At 40.6% G+C, this 21,480-nt stretch overlaps 3 protein-coding genes across 3 annotated transcripts; 1 reads left to right on the forward strand and 2 right to left on the reverse strand.

Moving 5' to 3' along the window:
• Positions 1-234: 234 nt before the first annotated feature.
• Positions 235-2,302, reverse strand: mrpl51 (mitochondrial ribosomal protein L51). The gene is made up of 4 exons (XM_047598848.1): positions 2,126-2,302; positions 1,823-1,925; positions 847-954; positions 235-590 (listed from the first exon to the last, which is right to left on the reverse strand). The coding sequence occupies exons 2-4, from the start codon at positions 1,911-1,913 to the stop codon at positions 394-396; spliced, it is 396 nt and encodes a 131-aa protein (XP_047454804.1). The 5' UTR covers positions 1,914-1,925; positions 2,126-2,302; the 3' UTR covers positions 235-393.
• A 3,776-nt stretch (positions 2,303-6,078) lies between these two features.
• Positions 6,079-8,770, forward strand: LOC125016179 (lymphocyte activation gene 3 protein-like). Its single transcript, XM_047598439.1, has 8 exons — positions 6,079-6,248; positions 6,332-6,452; positions 6,594-6,814; positions 6,995-7,249; positions 7,348-7,659; positions 7,757-8,002; positions 8,084-8,205; positions 8,424-8,770. The coding sequence occupies exons 1-8, from the start codon at positions 6,209-6,211 to the stop codon at positions 8,517-8,519; spliced, it is 1,413 nt and encodes a 470-aa protein (XP_047454395.1). The 5' UTR covers positions 6,079-6,208; the 3' UTR covers positions 8,520-8,770.
• Positions 8,756-21,410, reverse strand: plekhg6 (pleckstrin homology domain containing, family G (with RhoGef domain) member 6). Its single transcript, XM_047598434.1, has 15 exons — positions 20,857-21,410; positions 18,311-18,527; positions 17,342-17,470; positions 16,954-17,091; positions 16,018-16,113; positions 15,831-15,881; positions 15,409-15,558; positions 14,576-14,686; positions 13,456-13,605; positions 13,225-13,359; positions 12,923-13,042; positions 12,696-12,828; positions 12,499-12,614; positions 10,343-11,823; positions 8,756-9,299 (listed from the first exon to the last, which is right to left on the reverse strand). The coding sequence occupies exons 1-15, from the start codon at positions 20,874-20,876 to the stop codon at positions 9,119-9,121; spliced, it is 3,228 nt and encodes a 1,075-aa protein (XP_047454390.1). The 5' UTR covers positions 20,877-21,410; the 3' UTR covers positions 8,756-9,118.
• Between the last annotated feature and the right edge of the window lie 70 nt (positions 21,411-21,480).

A 21,480-nucleotide genomic window follows, 5' to 3' on the forward strand; every position in this document is an offset into this window, starting at 1 on the left:
TCAAGCATTAATGCATTAAACATATTCATTACTTTAATGGATGCTCTTACCCTGGGCTCTGTCTGTAACCTTTGAACACTCCTTCAGTCTAGACTGACTCTAAGAGTAAATCCTGAAGCAAAACTGTGACAGATTATTTCCCAGGGGCAATAGAGCAAGACCGAAGAGCTCATGGCTATAATGAAACTACAGGAGTTTATTTTGATTAAGAGAATACAAAATGCACATTTCCAGTTCATTTCTGACATGTAGTTTATTAGTATGCCCAGAAAAAAATACTGAAATAAATCTGAGAGACACAAATATTCTCTTTGAATGGATACAATAATATAAAAAATGTCAACCTAAAGCACGGTGAAATCACACCACCACCCTCATACTGTTTGCTCAGTGTTAACGATGTTTTCCGGTGCGGTTGAAGCGTCTGTACAGGAAGCGGATCCTCTTCTCCAAGTTGTGTTTGTCCAGAGTCATCATTCTGTCTCCCACCATCTTCTTCTTTCTGATTAGGCGCTGTAGCTCATTACCTCTGAAAGCCTTCAGCCAGCAGGGCGCCACAATTAGGTCTTTGGGATGAGCTTTAAAGTCCCCTGCAGGCACAAAGTGAAGAGAGGTCAGTTTATTCAAAGTTTACAAAGAAAAAGAGAAGGAGTGAAAGGCACAGCTGCTGAGGAATTGGGATAAAGGTCAAAATTCATCAGAGCAAAACTGGAACCAGGATTTACGACTTAAGACTTTGGTTCTTCTTCTGTAATTAAAAAATAAACTGTAAACTGAAGATGCAAAAACACGTTTGAGACCACAGTTACATTTTACCTGCTTACAGTTTTACCACAGTGCACTTACCCAAGATGCCTATGTTATCATAAACTCCGTAAGCGCTCCTCTTCTCATTCCACCTGTCCACCGTCTTTTCCTTAGGAATGGGATGCATCTTTGCCTTACAGCACGTACCTGAAGACAACACATTACTTAAAATCAGTGCTAAATGTCTGAGTGTATTTTTCTCCAATATTTCATTCAAGGCTGGTATAATGAGTACGCAAATATATTCATTCAATTTTAAGCTTCTAAAATGTGGACATCTACAAGTTATTTGGGACCAATGCTTAGATTGAACTAACAATATGAAAACATTAACATTGGTTTCAGAAAACTGTAATAAAAAAAAGAAAAATAAGATGGTGATCAAATAACTATTAGTTAAAATTCCTTTTAATGCTGTAGTTTTTTGTTTTGTTCTTGCAAGCATGTCTGTCCAACTCAATATTAATATTAAACCATGCCATACAGACAGTTGCAGTTTCCTTTGACGTTTGAATAATGGCAAAATTACAACAAATAAGGGAAATAAAGATTGAAAAAAGTTGAGGTCAGCCTAATGCATGCATGCCGTGAATTTATCTTTTGTTCTTCTACAAGCTTAAACTTAAACAATCTCATTTTATAGTGTCACCTTGCATGACAACAAAGATTTAAAAAAAAAAAAAAAAAAAAAAAAAATTAAGCACATTAACACAATTTTAAGTGTTGCCTTTTGTTTGACTCGTTTTTGGTGATACTGAATGTTACATATTTCACATAAGTAATTTCAATAAAGAAAATAGTTGTGGAATCATGATTCCTCGAGTTAATGTAGACAAAAAACTGTGACTTTAATTGCATTTTTTGAGCATATCGCAAATCCCTAAACACCATCAAAGTAAATAGATATACCATGCAATCTACGTGTATGAGGTAAAACTGTTGCCGCAGTACAGACATTAAAAGCGAAGCGGTTTAGGAAATACGGACTCTTGATGAGACCAGCTGCATTACTCACCTGTAGAGATGGTCCTGGCTGTGTGCAGCAGAGTCCCAGCAGATTGACAGAAGAACGCGCCAGCCCTCAACAAACCTCCCAGTACAGACATGGCTGTAGTTTTCTGCGACAGATAATTAACAGACTATTCAGATAAAATATAAACAATACCCTCCGTAACACTGGTTATTTACTGGTGAAGTAGTAAACCTGATAGGTAGCTGAGTTTTGCTACTAGCAACGAAACGGTAGCTTCAAAGGTCTATACGTTGACCCTTAGCTTTTAGCTAGCGCATAATGACACAGTCATTATAATCACATTACCTTTTTGGACGCGTGTCGACAGTCGTATTCAAATGCAATAATTCGCTATCACTGTAACAAATCGTGGATTTCGAAGATAAAACGCTAAAATATGCGTTTTATTGACGCTTCAACATGCTCTTCACGGCCGCATCCATCTTACTATGTGTCCCACAATGCAACGCGGTGTTTTCTCGGTAGAGCAGAGTAAAGGGGACAAAAAGGCTTTTACGGTCTTCACTACTCTTCACAATAATTTTCCTCCAATAGGGGGAGACAGAGGCACCACAGCCTAACCTCTATGTATACACCGATCAGCTACAACAATAAAATTACTGTCAGGAGCAGTAAATAGCATTAACCATCTTGTGGCAATACAGTGTCCTGCTGGGAAACTTTTGGACCTAGCATTTGTGTGGATATCACTACGTACTGCATGTAGCCGACCTTGATCATAAGAGGCACCCAACCCTGCAGCCATCTCTAGCAGGATGCGGCCTGACACAGACACACACACAAAAACAGTTTAGGAACAACTAAAAAACAAAAAACAAACAAACAAACAAAAAACAACTACAACAACAACAAAAAAAAAAAGAAAAAAGAAAAGAAAAAATATGAAGAACAGCACAAGGTGTTGACACGGCCTCCAACTTCACTAGATCCCAAACTGATCAGGTTTCTGTGGGATGATCCACGGAGGCCTCTCCCCTTAACACACAGGACCTAACCCCCTCAGAAGGCCCATGTCCATTCTCTGATGAGTCACAGCTGTTTTTTGGAGGCACAAGGGAGACCTACACAATATTAAGAAGGTGGCCATAATGTTATGCCTGATCGGCGTAGCTCAGTGGTACAGTAAAATAAATAAAAATCTGATCGTACTGATTGGCTCTAACTTGACAGACCTGCTGCTGAACCTGCAGCTTCAATATAAACATGAAAACATACAGACACTGAAGCTCTGTTCTTCACTGGCTGTCTCTCACACGCACACGCTGATGTTGACACTTTCATTCTTACTGTTGTAAAGCGTTGGGCGGAATATTTCATCATTTACCAAGAAGCAAGTGCAGCACAGCGGATCTTTGTCTACATTTCGTTATTGCTAAGACCTCCACCAGAGTATGGAAATTTAACCCAAACAAAACATTATTAAACATTAGATTCCATTCACATTTTGCATAACAACCCTGCATCAGTCTGTGCAGACTACTTACTGTAAGTGTGCAGTGTGTTCACCTTTAATTGAGCTTTTGACTGTATTTTATATATGTGCATATGTGCAAAGCTAGTTAAGAAAAAAAGAAGCACAAAATACATTTTCAGAGTTGGTATTTCTAATCAGATAGCATGCACATAATATGGAAAGAACCATTTGTCACGCTTGCAATTTTTGAATGACAGATGCAGACGGTATTTTCGTGTAGCCCTCAGCTTCAACGCTGATCAAAATGCTGACATAAGAGATTTTTTGAAAAGTTTCTCAGCCGAGCAGCATTTTTTTTCTTTATCTGCGCTCTGCTTCCTTTTCCAGTAAAACTAAGCGGAACGTTACATATCGTCACCTACATAGATGTAGAGCAGCATGATATAATCCTACCAGATATTAAAACCAGAACCCACAGCAGGGTTTACAATAATTCAGAAAGAGGTTATTCATTATTGAAGGTCAATGCTAAATTCTGAAATAAGTGTTCTCTGACACAAGCAGAGATAATACAGTGACAGCTTGACACAGGAACAAACTACTCATCTTCTCTACGAAGAAAAGAGAAGAAATCAGATTTGACTATTTTCCAAGCTCATGCCTATTAACATAATCATCTGCATCCTTTCAAGCTCAAAGCTCAAAGAACAATTGTTTCCATGTGAGGGGCATTTTCCTCCTCAGGGCTTTCACCTCATATTCAGATACAGTGGCGGTGATTTAACATCAGCTGTAGGAAAGACCACCTCACAGTGAGTGACGCACACATGCTCTCAACCACTGGGGGCTTCTCGCACATGTTTTGTACAGTGGTTTTTTGTTTTGTTTTTTTTTGTACTGAAGCCACAAGTTCACTAGTGTAAATTTGAAGGTTGACAGTGTTTGATGTGACAAAGAAGACCTGGGTGGAGGAGATGAAAAGCTTTTATCTCACAGAATCACTCATCCAGCAGTCACATGGTGAGGAAAATGTCTCCACATGATGAAGAAAAACAGCTCTGAGGTTTCACCCACACATTTTCAGGTATATCTCTACATGACTTCTAGTTATCTACAGTCTCTGTTGAACAATGGTATCAGCAGACAGACAGACAGTCAATAGATAGATAGATAGATAGATAGATAGATAGATAGATAGATAGATAGATAGATAGATAGATAGATAGATAGATAGATAGATAGATAGATAGATAGATAGATAGATAGATATCACACTTTTTATTAGCTGCCAAACATGCCAACATTTAATTACAGTTCTTAACTGGTGAAGGCCGTCAGTGACATGACATGACAAACACTGAGACAAAGTAACACGATCATTCAAAGCCTCGACTATGGACATTGTCTATTTAACTGTGGCACCTCTTAAGAAACTGAGTCGCCGATAAGTCAGTAAGTCATCCTCATCCTCCCCATAACCTCCTCATTAATCAGCATCGATAGCTCTTGATTCCAATGTTGCATCTTTGGCAGAGCAAGCTATAAAACTGACAATATAATTATAACATGTGTGCTTTAATTTAAAGCATACAGTATGCAGAAACAAAACTTATTTGACAAAAAAGAAAGAAAGAAAGAAAGAAAGAAAGAAAGAAAGAAAGAAAGAAAGAAAGAAAGAAAGAAAGAAAGAATAAAATCCTTCCATGGTAAACATTTGATGTTCTAAACAAACATTATTCTGGCAGTGTAGGCATGTTTCTACTGTAGTGGCGTAAGAACTGACGAAAGGAAAGCAAAGAATCGAGAATGGAGGGGATGATTCACTTTCATGAACATCCATCAGTGCAACGATATCTAACCTCATTCACAAACTGGGGTTGACAATGATTAGAGAGAGTTGCGTTAACCAGTGGCTGTAAACACAACTGACTGGCAGTGACGGAGTAGTGACAGGGTGGTTTGGTGTTGCAGTTTTGCCATATCGGTTTCATAGCAGCAACTTGAACTTCCGTGAATTCTGCCGAGGTTATTTGTAAACAAGAAGCATTAAATAATTACAGTTATTATGATGTACATGTCATTTCATCTGGTACATTAGTGAAAGCAAATAATGTAACAACCCTGCACTGAATCTATGAAGGTTATGGTATACAGCATTCATTTAAAATAACTAAGAGGGCTGTTGATTCACTTAATTTTCACTTGAGGCTATGGTTTGTATTACTGTTAATTATATTGTGAGGTACCAACATGTTTCTATTATCTTGACAACCATGTTTTAGTCAGTAGACTAGACTAAATGACAGAAGGACTTGTGTGTTTTATTCATTGCAGTTAATCTACTAACCCTAACCCTAACCCTAAAACTATTTCTGACACTACTTCACCATAAAGTGAACATTATTACAGTCATTACAGGAGATTTAATGAAGGAATGTTATATTTTAATGCATTTGTTTTCACTGGTGCACCTGATTAACTGGCAGAGTAATTTACTGTTAGTCTTATGCTAAAACATGTCTAAACAGAGGGTGTATTTAGAGGTACAAATACAGAAAGAAAAAAAAAAACAGTATTTGACGTAGACAAAGAAGGAAACTGGTTGAAGTAGAGAGAATCCGTGGGAGGAAGTGGGACTCCCTGTTTACATCTCTGTCTTAAAGTTTCCAGGCTGACAAAGACGGACCGCATCTGAGGCCTTGCAGCTGAAGTCACATCAGAGGAGGAACTACCAAACACGCCACCTCCCCTCGGCACCCACGTTCTCATATACATATGTACCTGATTCACCACGTTCACAAGAACTCTTCAGTTAAGCAGTCAGTCAAAGAGACAGACAGACGCATAGACTTCAGGAGGCGGCAGAAAGGGAAAAGCTAGTGAAACTTGACGGCACATTTTAACAGCAGCGCAGAGAACAAACTGAGGTTTTCATCAGAAACAAAGGCATCAAAATGCTGTTCCTCTTTGGAGTTATTACTTTCATCATGACAGGTAATGTTGTAGCATGTACGAGTGCAATAAAATGTTTTTTTTGTTTTTCTTTCTGACATTAATTTAAGTTGCTTCCTCTGTAGGGGCTCGTTGTGAGAAACCTGAGGTTCTCGTTGAAGTTGGCTCACAGGCTATACTACCCTGTAAAAGCAGTGATATCTCCAGAGTTTCTCCTGCCATCGTCTGGACTAAAGGTGACACAAGGTAAGAAGGCAGTTTGTTTGACTTCTCCAGGTCACTTTCCATTTGTGCTTCACGTCTTAATAAATGATAATTAATTAATAAATAAACTCCAAACTAAACATGTTCATGACACTGGATGGTTTTGGCACCCTCTGTCAACAGCACTGTTTGGAGAAAGACGAGGAGTGGTCTGCAGTCCTGGGGGTCGAAATGGTCCAATAAAGGGAACCTACGTGTGCGCTGCCCCCACTCCCAGTTTGAAAGAGGCGATTACAGCCTGGAAATCAACAACGTGAGCGAGGAGGATGCAGGACTTTACACTTGCAAGGTGGAACATAGAGGCCAAGTCACTGTAACCGATGTCATGCTCAGAATTATTAAAGGTAAAAAAAAAAATCCTGCTTTACTCGTATGTAATTTTCTTACAAAGCAAATAATAACACATACACATGAACTGTGGGTCTGATTTTATTACAAAGCTGCTGTGTATATCTGTATGAAAGCTGACCTCTGATACTGTGAATCAGTGTCATTAACATCATCCTGGTCCGTGTCCTTTACAGTGTCCATCTCTCCACCGTTTCCCGTCTGGGGAAACAACATCTTGGTCACTTGTAATATTTTGCCTCGGCCCAGAGATGCTTCTGTGCAGTGGATGCTGAACAACAGCCCATTTGTGCCTCGGAGTGCAATGGCCACAGACAAGGCTGAAAGCGTTGTGACAGAGAAGGCGACCATGAAACTGTCGGGAAACTGGACCTGTGTCATAGGCTACGAGGGCAAAGAGGGGCGAGCTTCTGCCACTCTGTCTGTGGGAGGTGAGAAGCCGAGAGAGAAAACGGAATCGAAATAAGAAACTAAGCTGTCGGATAAAATTTTTATCGGCCTTAACATTTTTCTTTGTGTCCCTTCACAGGAATTGTCCAACCACCCAAAGAAAATACCAAGCTGTATGCAGCTGTGGGGTCGGCTGTCACTCTCCCCTGCGTCTTCTCTAGCGGTTTAATCCCTTTGAGTGCGACTTGGGAAAAAGTGAAGGCTGACTCTTTTTCGAAATCTGCTCTGGACCATCTTCCTCCATCTTTTTCTCAAAACCCAGCTCAGTCCTCCTCAGACAAGTCTGCCAGGCTGAACGATGTTGGATTTGAGGATGAGGGCGAGTACAGATGTTCAGGGACCGTGGAAGGACAGCGACTGACTCAGAATATGCATCTCGTCGTTGCCAAAAGTAATTTAACAGAATTTCAGTTTGAGCATGCGAAATGTAAAAACATTTCATTTCCATTTTGCCGTAAAATATTTATTTCTCGTTTTTGTCCTTTCAGTCGTCCAGTCACAGAAAAAAAACTCTGTGGCGCTGACCTGCGAACTGAGCGATGCCAGCGAGGTTACTGAGTACGAGTGGGTTCATGTGATCTATGACCTCAACAACACACAGTCAATTAGCGATGTCCGGAAGGGGAAGACCCTCAGTATCAAGGGGTCAGAGGAGAACTTCGGCGAGTGGACATGTCGTTTCTCTGGGAAAGAAGGCATTCTGGGGAATGTAACGCACCACCTCCAACTGATGAGTAAGTTCTCTTGTTTGAGATTCATGTCCACTGTGCAAATATCACGAAGTGCATTTTTTTCTGACAGTATTTTTCTTGCAGGTGGCTTGAGTGGAAAAGTTACATCGAGTGTCTCTAAAAATACCGGCGTCATCGTCGCGCTCAGCTTTCTCCTCATTGTTCTCCTGCTGGTTCTGGTTCAGGTGTACAAAAACCACCAAAGGGTAAGAAGCTGTACTTATTCAGAAATTGTATTTTTTTTTTTAATGCAAAATCTAGAAATAAGGGAGATTTTTTTTTTTTTTTGAGAAGTTTTCACACAAAGACAATATGTTAACTACTTTTTATCTCACGAGAGAAATAATGTAAATAGAATCAAGTTCAGCTTTCTGTGCAGCTTCAAACTGGGCAGTCTAATCATTTTATGTTTTTTTTTTCACAGAGGAAAAGGATCTTCCAGTACCCCGCGCTGGAGACGATCGTTCATACTATCTCCAATGAGCGAGAGGAGAGAGAGAGGTCCCGCGTGAAAAAATAAAGACACATTAAAGCAGAGGCGCCGCAGCATGAAATCTGCACACCTTATTGCCTGCAGCGCATTGGGAGATTTAGTTTGCACAGGTCATGTACATATTTTCAGAGCAGATGTTGTAGCAGTTTCGTTGTTTTTAAGAAAATCTGATGATATGCACAATATGATTGTCAGTTATTTCAGTTGTAAATATGTTTTAATTGTTTCATGTGAGTGAAAAACAAAATGTTTCACAAATAAAGTGCATTGAAAAGAAATCATTCCCGTTTTATTTGTTGCAGTGTAAACAGTAAACAGAATCTCTCCGGTCAACGAGAGGGGGACATTATTGCTGATATAAATAAAATAAATTTAATAAAAAACAATCTGTATATGTACACAAGACAAATCTTTATGTATTATTCTTAAAAAAATATGACATTAATTTACATTAACTACAGATTAATTAGTGGTTGGAAATTTAGACTGAGGTTCTTCAGCTGCATCCTATAATATTTCCACTTTCTTGTGCTTTGACTTTTTATAAAAAGTTTGTCGCTCTGACATTAATAGCTGTCGACCAGACTTTGAGCTAACGTAACGTAGCTTTTAATGGAGCTTCAGAGCTACACCTGACTACATTCCCCGTCCTCTTGTTCTGAAAGTTCGCTCAGACCCATCGAGACCAAGGACTTGCTGATTCCCTCCAGAAGCCCTTCTTCAGCAGGATGTAAATGATCCATGACTTCAATATCATCAAACACCCAGCCGGTCCAGTCCACGTTTACTCCATCCGTATAGACACCACTAAAACAGGGAGAGGTGGAAACAGCTGTCAAAAACCAAAGTACTTGAGACTGAGCAAAGGTCACACACGTATAAACAGCAAGATAAGTTGATGCAATAATGTGCTCATCACTTGATTTAGATCATTCGCTTCAATGATTAGTAACTTCTTAACCGAAAATAGCACCTAACCACATCTTAACTGATTGTATTTAGTTTTAATAATCTGCAAAGTAATTTCTAGCTGTCATGATCAAACTTTGACGGTGAAGTTGAGGTACAAAGTAGTGGAAAATACAGTTTTCATTCCAGTAACCCCCTGGTAATTCATAATTATTGTGGAAAAAATGTGGTGTGTTAATTAGGACTTAATGAGGCCCCCAGTGCTGTGGTTAGAAACGAGAGAAACGTGGTAATTTTTATTTTCCACTGTGACAGAAAAATTCAGTCCATGGCCAGCCTTCTCACTGCAAACTCATTTCAGTAGTAGAGATATCAAGAATATATTTCCTAGTAATAGAAATAAATGTAGCCAGTGTATAACCAACGTCAAGGCGGTCAAAAAAAAAGATCCCCTATCTGCTATCTTATGAATATTTTTTATTGTTGCTTCCTATCTGCCTCTGTTTCTTTTATGTCTGTGACGATTCTTATTCATCCACCTCATAGTAGCTAGGCAGGTGCTTAGCTTTGTTTTTGGATATATATATTTTCTTTTCTTTTTCTTTTCTTTTTTACTTGAGCAACCTTGGCCTTGTTTCTTTGAGGATTAATAAAGTTATTCCCCTACACTAACTAATAGCAAAGCAGACAGGTCACAGATTTCTATCACAGGGCTGACACGGAGAGACAAACACACTACGGTCAATTATGCCAACAAACTTCTTGGTTGTGGTATGTGGGAGGGAGACGAAGCACCCAGGCGCATGATTCAAACCCAGAAACCTCTTGATGTGAGGCAACAGTGCTAGCTACTGTGCAACCTCAGTGATTAGCTATCTATTAAATTTACAAAATTGCCAGTCAGTCATTAAATGAGAAATGTGAAGCTTTGTCATACGGACCTGTTCCTCTTATCATCATCGTCATCCCCGTCCACCAGCTGCTCCCTCCATCCTTTGCTCACCGTGAGGACTCTGTGTCTCATTAGCTCCACATGCTTCAGCTCTGTGTGTCCATCAATGCTTGATGGTGAAGGTGTGGTGGAAAATGAAGGAGAAGGGGAAGGATTCCTTGGCTGTGGTTTGTTCATTTTCATGTTTCTGTCTCTTTTTAATCCACTTCTGTCTTTCTCTCTTTCTTTGGCTTTTTCCAAAAGGCCCACCAGAGGTGAGGGCTGTCCATTTGGATTGTGTACTTTGGGTTCTGTGGGTGATGTGTGAATCCTACTGGAATGCAGGTGAAGCTCAGGCCCTCCTTCAATGACGATGTTGGGATTGGAGGCGCTCCTCTGGGTTCTCATTCTGGGCTTATTGTTTTGGAAATTCAGATCAGGCAGCTCAGGTTCAGAGACGGTCTGGTGATCCGGTGAGCCTCGGCCCTGCACATTCCAAAATTCGCCTTGGTTTGGCTTTAAGGAGCCCAGTTTGAATACGCGGTGTGAATCTGAACTACTGCTGGAAGGAAGAGAGTTTCTCTTCATATTTGTGTTGCAGTCTGAGTCCGAGTTTGAGGAAGAGTAGTAGTTTGGAGTTTGTCGGGAAGCCTGAAAAAACTGCTTAGATGTCTGAGAGGGGGGTTCCTGATTTGTGTTGACTGGTCTTCTTTTCCGTAAACCGGGTGATTTCAAGTTCTTGGAGAAACTCCATACATCTGGGGATGTCTCCATGTCCTCAGACTGACTGCAGCTGGAATTTCTCCTGGTGTCCTGGTTCACAGACTGAGAATCTGAAGCTCTCCGTAATGTTCCTCGTTGTCCCTGCGGTCCTAAAAACTCTGAACCCTCCTTGGATTTTGCTGGCTGATTATGAGGATATAAAGTGCTGTCTTCATTTATTGGGTAATCAACATCTGGTAGTAAATTGTGTGATAAGGTTGTCTTGAATCTGGGTTGATCTGCAGCTGGTCTGTGAGATAAATTGTCCAGATTAGGGGCCGATTGCACCCTTTGTTGCCACGTCACATTTTGCTCGTTTGTAAGCTGAGATTCAGCAATTTGGTTTTCCTCCTCCCGGTGGTTTTCTCTTTGGTAATTTCTCACATCCATTTCTATCCATTCAGATTGTTTGTGTACTTGTTGCTGACCTGCAGTGCTCTTGTGTCCAAATGTGCGGTTATTGTTGCGGGTTTGGGAACGCCAGGAAACCCCATTGTTAGTGGCCATGTCCTCTTGGGTTTGATACCGTTCTGCTTCTTTAGACCCGTTTATTGAGTGAGGGATGAAATCTTCGTCCGTTAATTCATCCACACAAGTCTCTCTTCCTGCGTGAAGTATAATAGGTTCTTCTTTATCCTTGGCTTCAGTAACTGGTTTGGCCTCTAGTCGGTGTATTTTTAAGTTCTCCAATCTGTTGCTCTCCTTCTCTCTCAGGTCCACCAGCAGCTCCTAACAATGTAACATAGAGATAAAAAGTTTGTTTTCTGAAATTCTGTTTTACTACATTTCAATGTTACTAGATCATTTGGTGTGCTGAATATAAATGGCTTGTGTGGTTCTATTTACCCTGATACACCAGAACTGAAAAACTCCAAGCAGAAGTGAATATAAGCCATTTTGTGTCAAAGCAAATATTCATCTGATAACAGTAGTAAACCATGGCTTGCACGTCTTCCGCAAGCAGAAACAGAGCTAAAGTGTAGGAGTAATTTCAGAGTAGCTTCCAGACATTGATTAATTTGATAAGAAATAAAATAAATCTGTAAAAAAAAAACATCTACAGAACATTTGAAGGACGGAATGAAAACATGCTGATGTTGAGATAGCACAGTGCTCAGCCTGGGCACCATATTAGTAAGTGATTTGAGCCTGCCAAAATGTACATCAGACATTGTTGAGAACATTATTGATTTTGCAGGCATTTGGCCTGATGATGATGCAAAAAGAAACTCAAAAGATCAAGTGGTTATGATAACTTTCTGGAAAACACGGGTTTTGGTTTTTCAAGGAAGTGAAATCTTTAAACTATTGGTGCCAACGAGAAAAGCTTGTGGCTTCACCAACTGCCAAGTCCTGCCAACTATCCATATATACGTGTTATTGTGGCTAGAAACTAAACAATACCTTTGCCTGCTGGATGGTGGAGACCCATGTGGAGCAGCTCTCGGAGGTGCTGGCTACGAGTATGAGGACATTCATGACACTCTGAAGCTCTCCCACTTCCACGAGAACAAAAGAGTCTGGGAGAAGCAGAGAAATAATGATAGAACCCATTCTTATATTTGACTGATTCCAGGCACCTTTCAGAAAGTGGTACTCACAGCCATCTTTCAGTGCCGCGCAGTACGTTCTGTCGAGGGCCAGAGGAGCTCGAACCACCTTCAGACGCTCCCCTTTCTTCTGAACTTTGGTCATTAGAAGCACATCTGAGAAAAGTAGAGCCACCACCTCCAGCTGCATCATAACATGGTCAAGAAAACAGAAATTCCAATTATTTTCAATTTACGTTCTAAATGCTGTGAAGGGTACTGTAAGAGGGTTTTCTCACTTTGCTGTCCTTTCTGCCCCGAACCTTTAAGTTCTCCTCGAGCAGCAGCTTCCGTACAACGTCAGGACCAACTCCTCTGATCGGGCACGTTAGGTTAAACCGACAGATCCCTTGGACATGCTGTGGACAAAATCTGCCGTGAGTTACCTTTGGTAGCAACACATGTTAGTCAGTCAAGTTTAATCAAGTTTAGCCACAAACAACCAAACAACCACAAAGGCAGGGAATCTGTACAAAGATACAAAATGGCTGCAAATACACACAAAACACACAAGGCAGATGACCACTAATATGTTATTTACCTTGTCGATTTCTTCATTTATTCCCTCCACTTCGTATCCCTCCACCCTCTGGGCAGAGATGGAGAGAGCAAGCCTCTCATCATTTATCCTCAGGTACTCATTGATACTCTCCAGAAAACTGTTTAAACTGGATAACTGGGCAAGAGCAAGGAGAAATGTGGAATCAGATCTTTCTCGTGTAGAGGCACAGATCGGTTAATATGTTTTGATTGAATGGCGTCAGATCCTCACCATGCCTCTGAGCGTGTGCTGCACATGAGGGTCCTGCGTGTTTTCGAGCACAGCTTTGACCAGCAGGGGATACTTCGTGATTCTCTGATGGGGTTTGGCCTGCATGTCTCCGAGCCGCATCCGCTCACACTGAGGGTGAGTCTCCACCCACTGGACCAAAAAAACATAACACAAAAATACTTTATCAACATGTGGCTTTTGATGAAAATTGATTTTATTTTACTGGAACAACCCAAAAAACAAACAAACAAACAAAAAAAAAAACATGTAAAACAGCACAAGGCGCTGACCTGGCCTCCAAATTTACTAGATCCAAAACTGATCAAGTATCAGTGGGACGCACTGGTACAAATCTGATCCTCTCAACACATAGCACCCAAAGGCCCCCACTAACCACACTATGTTACCAGACACCACAGGGTCTGGAAAGGTGGTCATAATGTTATGCTTGGTGTTATATTACAATGTAGAGCTGGCAGATAACTTGCTGATATTTAGACCCCCCCCACAAGTGAAAACAAAAGCCGCAAAAACAAGAACCAAAACAGATGTGAGATGTGTTTGTTTTATTGCACTTTGACAACCAGACCCCTAAACGCCCACAAGAACCATTTCCTGGAAAACTGAGTCTTGCTGTTAACTGTTAAACAAAGCGTACCACAACCGATGCTGAGGAGGAAGAACATGACATAAGTGAAAAGAACAGCAGGATACACAAATATATGGTAGTGGTACCTGGTTCTATATCAGGTCAACAGGCTACTGTGTTTAAATCAAAATGATTCATGCAGTAGAGGCAGTGTCCACAGCACACTTTTCTCACAGTCACTTTTCTCATAAATGTCCTCTCGTTCATACTGTTTTATGACTTAAAACTCAATCCACTGTTGAGCCTGAATCATTTGAAGAAGACGTTGGTGTGGCAAGTGGTTATAACAGGTCGCCCCCACAAAGTTATGAAACATCACAAACCACACTCTGCCACCATTAACAACAGAACTTACTCAGTCATTACCCTAAATTCCACTCAGGCAATTATTGAGGCAAGTGTGAGAAATATTCCAGTGTGTGTGTTTGTGTGAGCTATGTTGCATGTTGCATATGGATGTTGCTGCTGTACCTGAATGTAAGCGTGGAAATGTGGATTGCTCTCCATCTGCCTGCGTGCGAACTCTAGGTTGTTCTCCTCCTCCCAGCAGTAATGTTGGTAAGAAGAGAAACGCTCATGGAACTGGGACAAAAAAAAAGAAAGAAAGAAAGAAACAAGAAATAGATAATTAATGACAATGTGAGAAATGCTCTTTTATATGTGTCCCTTTTACAAGGTTCAACTCGGCCATTATAGGTGTTTTAGCAAAGAGATATCTTTAAATTTCTCTCATGCGTCTGCAGAATGATGAACACAGAGCTGGAAACTTGACGCTTGTTTTCATCTTCATCTGTTTGTGGGAGGAAGTTAAGTCTTACATGGATCTACAGAATGATTTTGAGGCATATGGAAACATTACTTAGATATGCATGTGTTCTGTATATTTTAATGTGGGGGAACATATAAATGTTCACATTCAAGAATTAAGACTTGGATCTCTAATATTTTCGCATGCTATTGCATAATTTATTTTCATTTCAGTTTTTAGCTATAAATGCATCCTACTTTGTGTTCACTCTCAAATACACAGTTTAGTGGAGAAGAGGTATGACTACATTCCTGCTGGAGAGGGAGAACGAAGTAGAAGGACCTGGGAATATCCATGCACCTCTTCACAGTACTGGACTGTACTTGAGTAAATGCAATTGCATCTCATTCATTTGTATTCAAACTGAACTGGAAAACATAACTGTAAGTGCAACTTCTCAAATCAACAGCTACAATCACGTTTAGAAAGTCAAGGGCATGGGCTTAAACTCCCCTGAATGTGTTTGCAGTATTTCGTGCAGACAGTGAGCTCTTACCTGCAGGCAGCCTGCCTCTAACCACAAGGGGTCAAAGGCTGTGCCTGTCCTTCTCACGTGGTACAACATGGGATAGATCACCTCCTGCCAGAACAGCTGGTGCGCGTTGAGGATGGAGGGGAGGTTGGAGAAAAGCCGCTCAGGGGTTACCTGTTACAGGAGGAAGTCAAAGCAAAAATAAAAAAAATCATAGTGTTAAGGTTTAACTCCCCTGCTCTGCGATATTTTCCGTCTAGCCAGTGGAAATGTGTTGTTGTGCACAATGTTCCGCCTGCATGTATTTTGTCTCAGCTCGAACGGATGTCATGTCAATCAATGTGTGTCAGAACAAATGGAAAATAGGCCTGCAGGTTGAATGCATTGTACAGCAGGTTTGTGCGCTTCTAGTCTAGACGAGGCAGCGTGCTCTGACTGAGACTTACCTCCAGGAGAAATCCGTTCTGATGCAGGTTGAGAAGAGCTGCAGATACCAGCTGTGAAGGGAAGACACAGCTTGTTTAAACACTCTGCTAAAAAAAAATCCCTTTGTAGCTCTGTCACATGCTGTGCAAAGAGAGGTTTTATATTTTAGTGAAACCGTGTGACAGCTGCTAGAGAGTGACACCTTACATCTTTGATGATAATCAGCTTGTTAATGTAGGAGAGCTCAGTATGGACAAACTCCCACAAGGCCTCCTGTTGGTGTCTCTGCATTTTAGACATTGTCTGCCCAGGACATCAAGAAGAGAGAGAAAGGGAAAGAAAAAAAAGGAGGTGGTTAGTGTAAATTGTGCGTACTCAGATGGTATTTCAAAGTGTGGCAAAAGTGTAATTGTTTTTCATCAACAAATCACACAAAAAGAACACAGTAGGCGGTAGTTCTTTTGGTTTTACTTTGCCTCTCCTAGGTCTTAGTTGGTCATTCATAAGGAAAGAGGACAGGGACAAACAGTCCCCCACCCTCAACGGCAGGCAAGTATCTACCCGTTAATGGAAAATAGTTGCACCAGTTTCTGGTCAGTCAAGTTTCTGATAGGTTGTACCCATTTATCCAGTTCCCTTTTTAAACCTCAAACTTCCCACAGGTACCTTAGAACTGAAAAGGGTACTTGATGAGTGGTGAAACGTCTTCTCTAAACTCAACAAGTCCAGTTGCTTCTATAAATGCTTTTTGGATAGTTGGTTCTACTGAGGCTGGATCATTTAAAACGCCTGTCACAATCATACACTTCTATTTCCTGCCTTATAATCTTTATACAGATAGTCAAACAGGAGTAAATACAGTAAGTAAGTAAATTTACAGCAGCAGGACAGCATATGTGTTAATGACAGACAATAAAGCACTCTGTTCATGTACTTCTTGTAGAAGAAGCATGTAACCAGTGTCCTGGGTCGTGTATGCTGTTAATCGTTTTTCTTTTGGTAAACTACACTAAATTAGACACTAAAAGACATTTAGTCTTTACAGACACTTGTCAATTAGTTTGTGGTGTTGGTCTTTTAACTGGATTTGTTGGCAATAAGGAAAAACAGGGTTTTGTCAAAGACTTTTTGTAATGCACATACTGAATGAGACGTCACTATATCTGTCCAGTTCTTCTCCAGCGTGGTTCCCTGATTTTCCTCATTCCATCTCCATTTCAGACCGGCTGGCACAGTGTAAGCCTCCAGATTCTGCTTCAACAAATCCAGCTGTCCTCGCTCCTGCAAGGTAGGAACAGATAGACAGAACAAACAAAACCGTCAATGTCAAAGAGGGATTAGGGTGTGATTACACAATGAATCAGCATGTACTCTTAGGTGAGCATTTGTGAATACTTGTGGTCACATGTTACATCTTTGTGTGCCGTTAGAGCAGAACAAGCAGAAGTGCAGTAGATGTTTGGTGGGCGGATATCGCTAGAGCATGTACATATTTGTTTCTTAAAATGTCCACATGCAGACAACGTAATACCTCAGATGTCTTGTCAGGCACTCCCTGGTTGAACAGGACCTGCCTCAGTGCTGCTCTGGGTTTGGTTCCTGCAGAAGCCGCCTTACCCACTGTTGTAAAGTCAGTCACGACTTTCTGCTTTGTTCGCCTCTGGAAATTAAAAAAAATACAGTTAATTTAAATATAGTATTAACAACCATTAACCAAGAAATGATTGAGGTAAAAACTTGTTTTCAATAATGTTTTTTGACTTTTGATGTGCTGAGGTGTTCAGGTGCTTCATGTCAGTAAAAGCAGCAATTTTTTTTTTTTTCATATATGGGCCCATTCATATTATACATACACTGATCAGGGATAACATTATGACCACCTTCCTAATATTGTGTAGGTCTCCCTTGTAGGTCTCCTGGTCTGGTCTGGTCTGGTCTGATCTGGTCTAGATGGATGGTACATGTCTAAGTAACATCCACATTAACTCCAGATCCAAACGTTTCCCAGCAGAACACTGAATTGTCACCAAGATGGTCCGTGTTATTTACTTCACTTATCAGTGGTTTTAATGTTTTGCCTGATCGTTATTATATTTCAGTGTTGAGGTGCTTCATCTACAACATTAAGGGGGTTAGGGTTAATTTTATAAATACATTTCAGAAAAGAGTAAAAATTTTTTTAGTGTAAACTTGTACATAGTGTTTGTAAAGTAAGAAAGAATAAAAAACTGTTTCTGTGCTAGAAACATGGAACTTCCTGTGTAAAAAACACTGAATGATGCATATTTTAGTCTCTGATCATGTATTTTATGCAACAAAATAACATGCAAAATAATAGTAATTTAAGTGGTGTGACAAGTACAACATTATTCTTTTAAATGCGCTTGAGTGGAAATAAAAAGTAATATAAAAGCACATATTTTCACACCTGACTTAATGTACGTGTATTTACTTATTCTCTATGTGGTAACACCAGTACACTGTGTGTATTTCGACTTGCCTGAAAGCTACGCGTCCTTAATTTGTGTTTATCTGCTGACACCTTGTGGAGATTATGTAACTCTGCAGCTGCCGTCGTCCCGTCAACAACATCCGCATCTCTGGCTTCCACGTCCCTCTGCCGCTCTCCGTCAGCACTGCCACGCCGGTGCACCATTTCTTCCTTTTGTGATTCAGTTCCTCCTTCGTTGTTGGTATGCCATGCTTTTGAAGCGAGGCTGAGGATAAGCACACTCAGAGTTACTCATTATCAAAATAAGGTGTGTGAAGGCAAGGGACAGAGAAAGGAATAATGACAATATTGTTTTGCTGTAACTTCAAAGTTTACTTAGAGTTAAAGATTAATAAATGGAGGGAAAGTGAGATGTTTTTAATTACCCTTTCCAACGTTTCTACCTTCTGGTACCTCTAAATGGAAAAATAATTCAAATACGAAGCCATATCACAGACTGAGAAATATTAATTGAGCAGTTAAATATTTGTTTTTGTTTTTTTACAGAGACTTGTGACATGAACCAGATTCACATACCATGATATAGTCTAACATAGTTTTCATTTCCCAACACTGGATACACAAAACTCCACACACAGTGACTCATGTGACATGACGACAACATGTACGTATGGGGGGAAAAAAAAACAGACGACGTTTTACAGGTGGCTGGAAACCCAGAGAGGAACTATACCAGTCACGGGAGCAGCCTGTTGATTGTAATATGAGCAAAATGATGTAAACGTGATGTGGAAATGATGAGACTCTCCATTCTTTCTGTACAACATTTTAATTGTGTCACTGTGGCCTGAAGAGGTGCCAAGACAAGACGAATGTAACAACAAAACAAAATATTCTGTGGATGAATGTGAAATAATCTACTTTGCAGTCTATCTGGCAACCACAACATTATGACCACTGACAGGAGGCATCACGTGACAATTCAGTGATCTGCTGGGAAACTTTTGGACCTGACATTCATGTGATGTTACTTAGACACCAACCTAGACCAGACCAGACACCCCCCACCACATACCCCAAGACACTCCTTGGTGGCAGCAGCCATCCCCAGCAGGATGCAGCCTGACTCACACAATCACACCTTACGAGCTCAATAAACACAAAGAACACCAAAAGGTGATCAAGTATCTGTGGGATGATCAACAGATCAACAGAACCCACTGATCCTCAGCCCGTAGGACCCAAAGGCCCCCACTAACAACATCCAGACACCACAGGACCCCCTCAGAAGACCCATGTCCATTCTCTGATGAGTCACAACTGTTTTGGAGGTACAAGGGAGACCTACACAATATTTGAAAGATGGTCATAGTGTTATGCCTGATCGGTGTATGTATACTATGAAAGGGCCCACATATGGAAAAAAATAGGGTTACATTTTGTTGATAACCCTTATTATCAATTCTTTTAATAAAGGTTTTGAATACATTTTTTGTTTTTGTTTGTTTTCTTATTTTGTAATGGAAACGTACCATGAGTGAGTTCATACAGCACATCCTCTATTCTCTGGGGGAACTTCTGCTCTTATATATCACTGCTTTAACCAAACTATGAAGAGCTTCAGTCATCCAGTAAAAAAGTAGAAGGAACAGAAATTACATCTGCATATAATATTTATTTACATAGCCAGACGTTTCTGATAAGAAGAAGCAAGGAAGTGCGTGTGAACCTGAAAAACATCTAATTTCAGTGGAATTGGAGACGCACTAGCAAGACGTAATAGTAAGAGTAACAGCCCCAAAGTCTTTGGGCAAAAAAAACAAGATATTTAGGCCTTGGTTGATTCATCGTTTTCTCTTTGCGATCACGTCCCAGAAGCCAGCCAGGTAATCTGCACCATATGAACAACTACGCTGACATAACCAGACACCAACTGTTTCACCTGGCTCCAGCTCAAGTTAAGCATCTGTGCAGGTCAGACTTATGAGACATTATTTTCGATTTGCAGAATGCATTGCTGTGGCTTTAAATTATGCCGAAGAATTCCCAGGATGCAGCAGGAACTGATTCATATTTTACTGTCACGGAGAATAACTATTTCCTACGTAATGCTACCGCTCAGAATCAGACAGAATACTGCACCATGTACATTTTGAAACTATAAGCAAAGAAAGCAAAGAGGCTCACACAAGTAAACATATAACGCAGAAAGATAGACTGCTCTAATCTGTCCATGCCAGACATCAAAAGGACTGACGCAAATGCTTTCATCACTATGTCATACCTATTTACAATCACAGTGTCTACCCTACAGGAGCACCTAAGCTGTCTGAGACATACTTATATTTGATTTGAATGTTTGATTTTGACTGTATCCTATTTGAGGAAAAGCAGGTTAATACTCGGGCTTTAACAGCTTCAGCAAAGCAGCAAATCAAGAGTCCTGGAAGCTAGACATGAGCTCTACCATGAGGGTGACTCACTACGATTACAGTACCAAACTAAGTGTTTCCCCCTCAGCCCTGAAGCTACCATACACCACCAAACACCCAGCTGTGGTTTAAATGTGAGAAAAAAAACAACATAGTCTTTACCTGGGCTTGGCTGGATCCATTTTGTTTCACACAGTCATCTTCGCTTTCTGTTAGCTCTCTCCTCCTCTTTCTCTGCGCCTTGATCAGTCCCTCCTTCTCTTCCTTTCACCTGCACCCCTGCCCTCTGCAACTGGCCAGACGAGAACAACTGGATTCTGCAGCGAGCAAATCAGTGCACTGGGATGGCTAATGTGTCGCTTTTTTTTTTTTTTTTTTTTTTTCCCATAGTGCTTATAGTGAAACGTAGGTGATGACAGGTTTTCTTTGAGGACAAGCATTTGTTGTTTCTTGTCAATCACGCTCATTGATCGCTGTGAGTAAACTCGCGGAAACCATTTTAAGAGGCGAACGCATGACGTGCGTTTTCAGGCAGTTGCTTCTGCTCAGCTCAGGAAAGAATAAAACGAACCACTGATATGTTATCAGGGAAAATCTGGTGTTTGAGAGGAAAATGGGGAACGCAGTTGTGCACACAGAGAAGAAGAATCAGGGACAAGAGGACAAAGAAAAGGAATGTATTTACAAGACGCGGAAAAGCGACGAAAAGATCAGGTTAGGTGAAAAATAGACAAGACTCCTCCATTTCAGTCACGAGAAAGACAGACCAGCACAGAGATGATTTAT

Source organism: Mugil cephalus, chromosome 11, assembly GCF_022458985.1.
Source record: "Mugil cephalus isolate CIBA_MC_2020 chromosome 11, CIBA_Mcephalus_1.1, whole genome shotgun sequence".
Classification (NCBI taxonomy): domain Eukaryota; kingdom Metazoa; phylum Chordata; class Actinopteri; order Mugiliformes; family Mugilidae; genus Mugil; species Mugil cephalus.

Coding starts and splice junctions, on each gene's coding strand:
- mrpl51 (XM_047598848.1), bottom strand. CDS start 1,913: ATGTCTGTACTGGGAGGTTTGTTGAGGGCTGGCGCGTTCTTCTGTCAA. Junction 955..1,822: donor AGCCAGGACCATCTCTACAG/GTGAGTAATGCA, acceptor TGTTGTCTTCAG/GTACGTGCTGTAAGGCAAAG. Junction 591..846: donor TGATAACATAGGCATCTTGG/GTAAGTGCACTG, acceptor TTGTGCCTGCAG/GGGACTTTAAAGCTCATCCC.
- LOC125016179 (XM_047598439.1), top strand. CDS start 6,209: ATGCTGTTCCTCTTTGGAGTTATTACTTTCATCATGACAG. Junction 6,249..6,331: donor TATTACTTTCATCATGACAG/GTAATGTTGTAG, acceptor CTTCCTCTGTAG/GGGCTCGTTGTGAGAAACCT. Junction 7,660..7,756: donor GCATCTCGTCGTTGCCAAAA/GTAATTTAACAG, acceptor TTGTCCTTTCAG/TCGTCCAGTCACAGAAAAAA.
- plekhg6 (XM_047598434.1), bottom strand. CDS start 20,876: ATGGATCCAGCCAAGCCCAG. Junction 12,829..12,922: donor GGGGCAGAAAGGACAGCAAA/GTGAGAAAACCC, acceptor GTTATGATGCAG/CTGGAGGTGGTGGCTCTACT. Junction 12,615..12,695: donor CGCGGCACTGAAAGATGGCT/GTGAGTACCACT, acceptor TGCTTCTCCCAG/ACTCTTTTGTTCTCGTGGAA.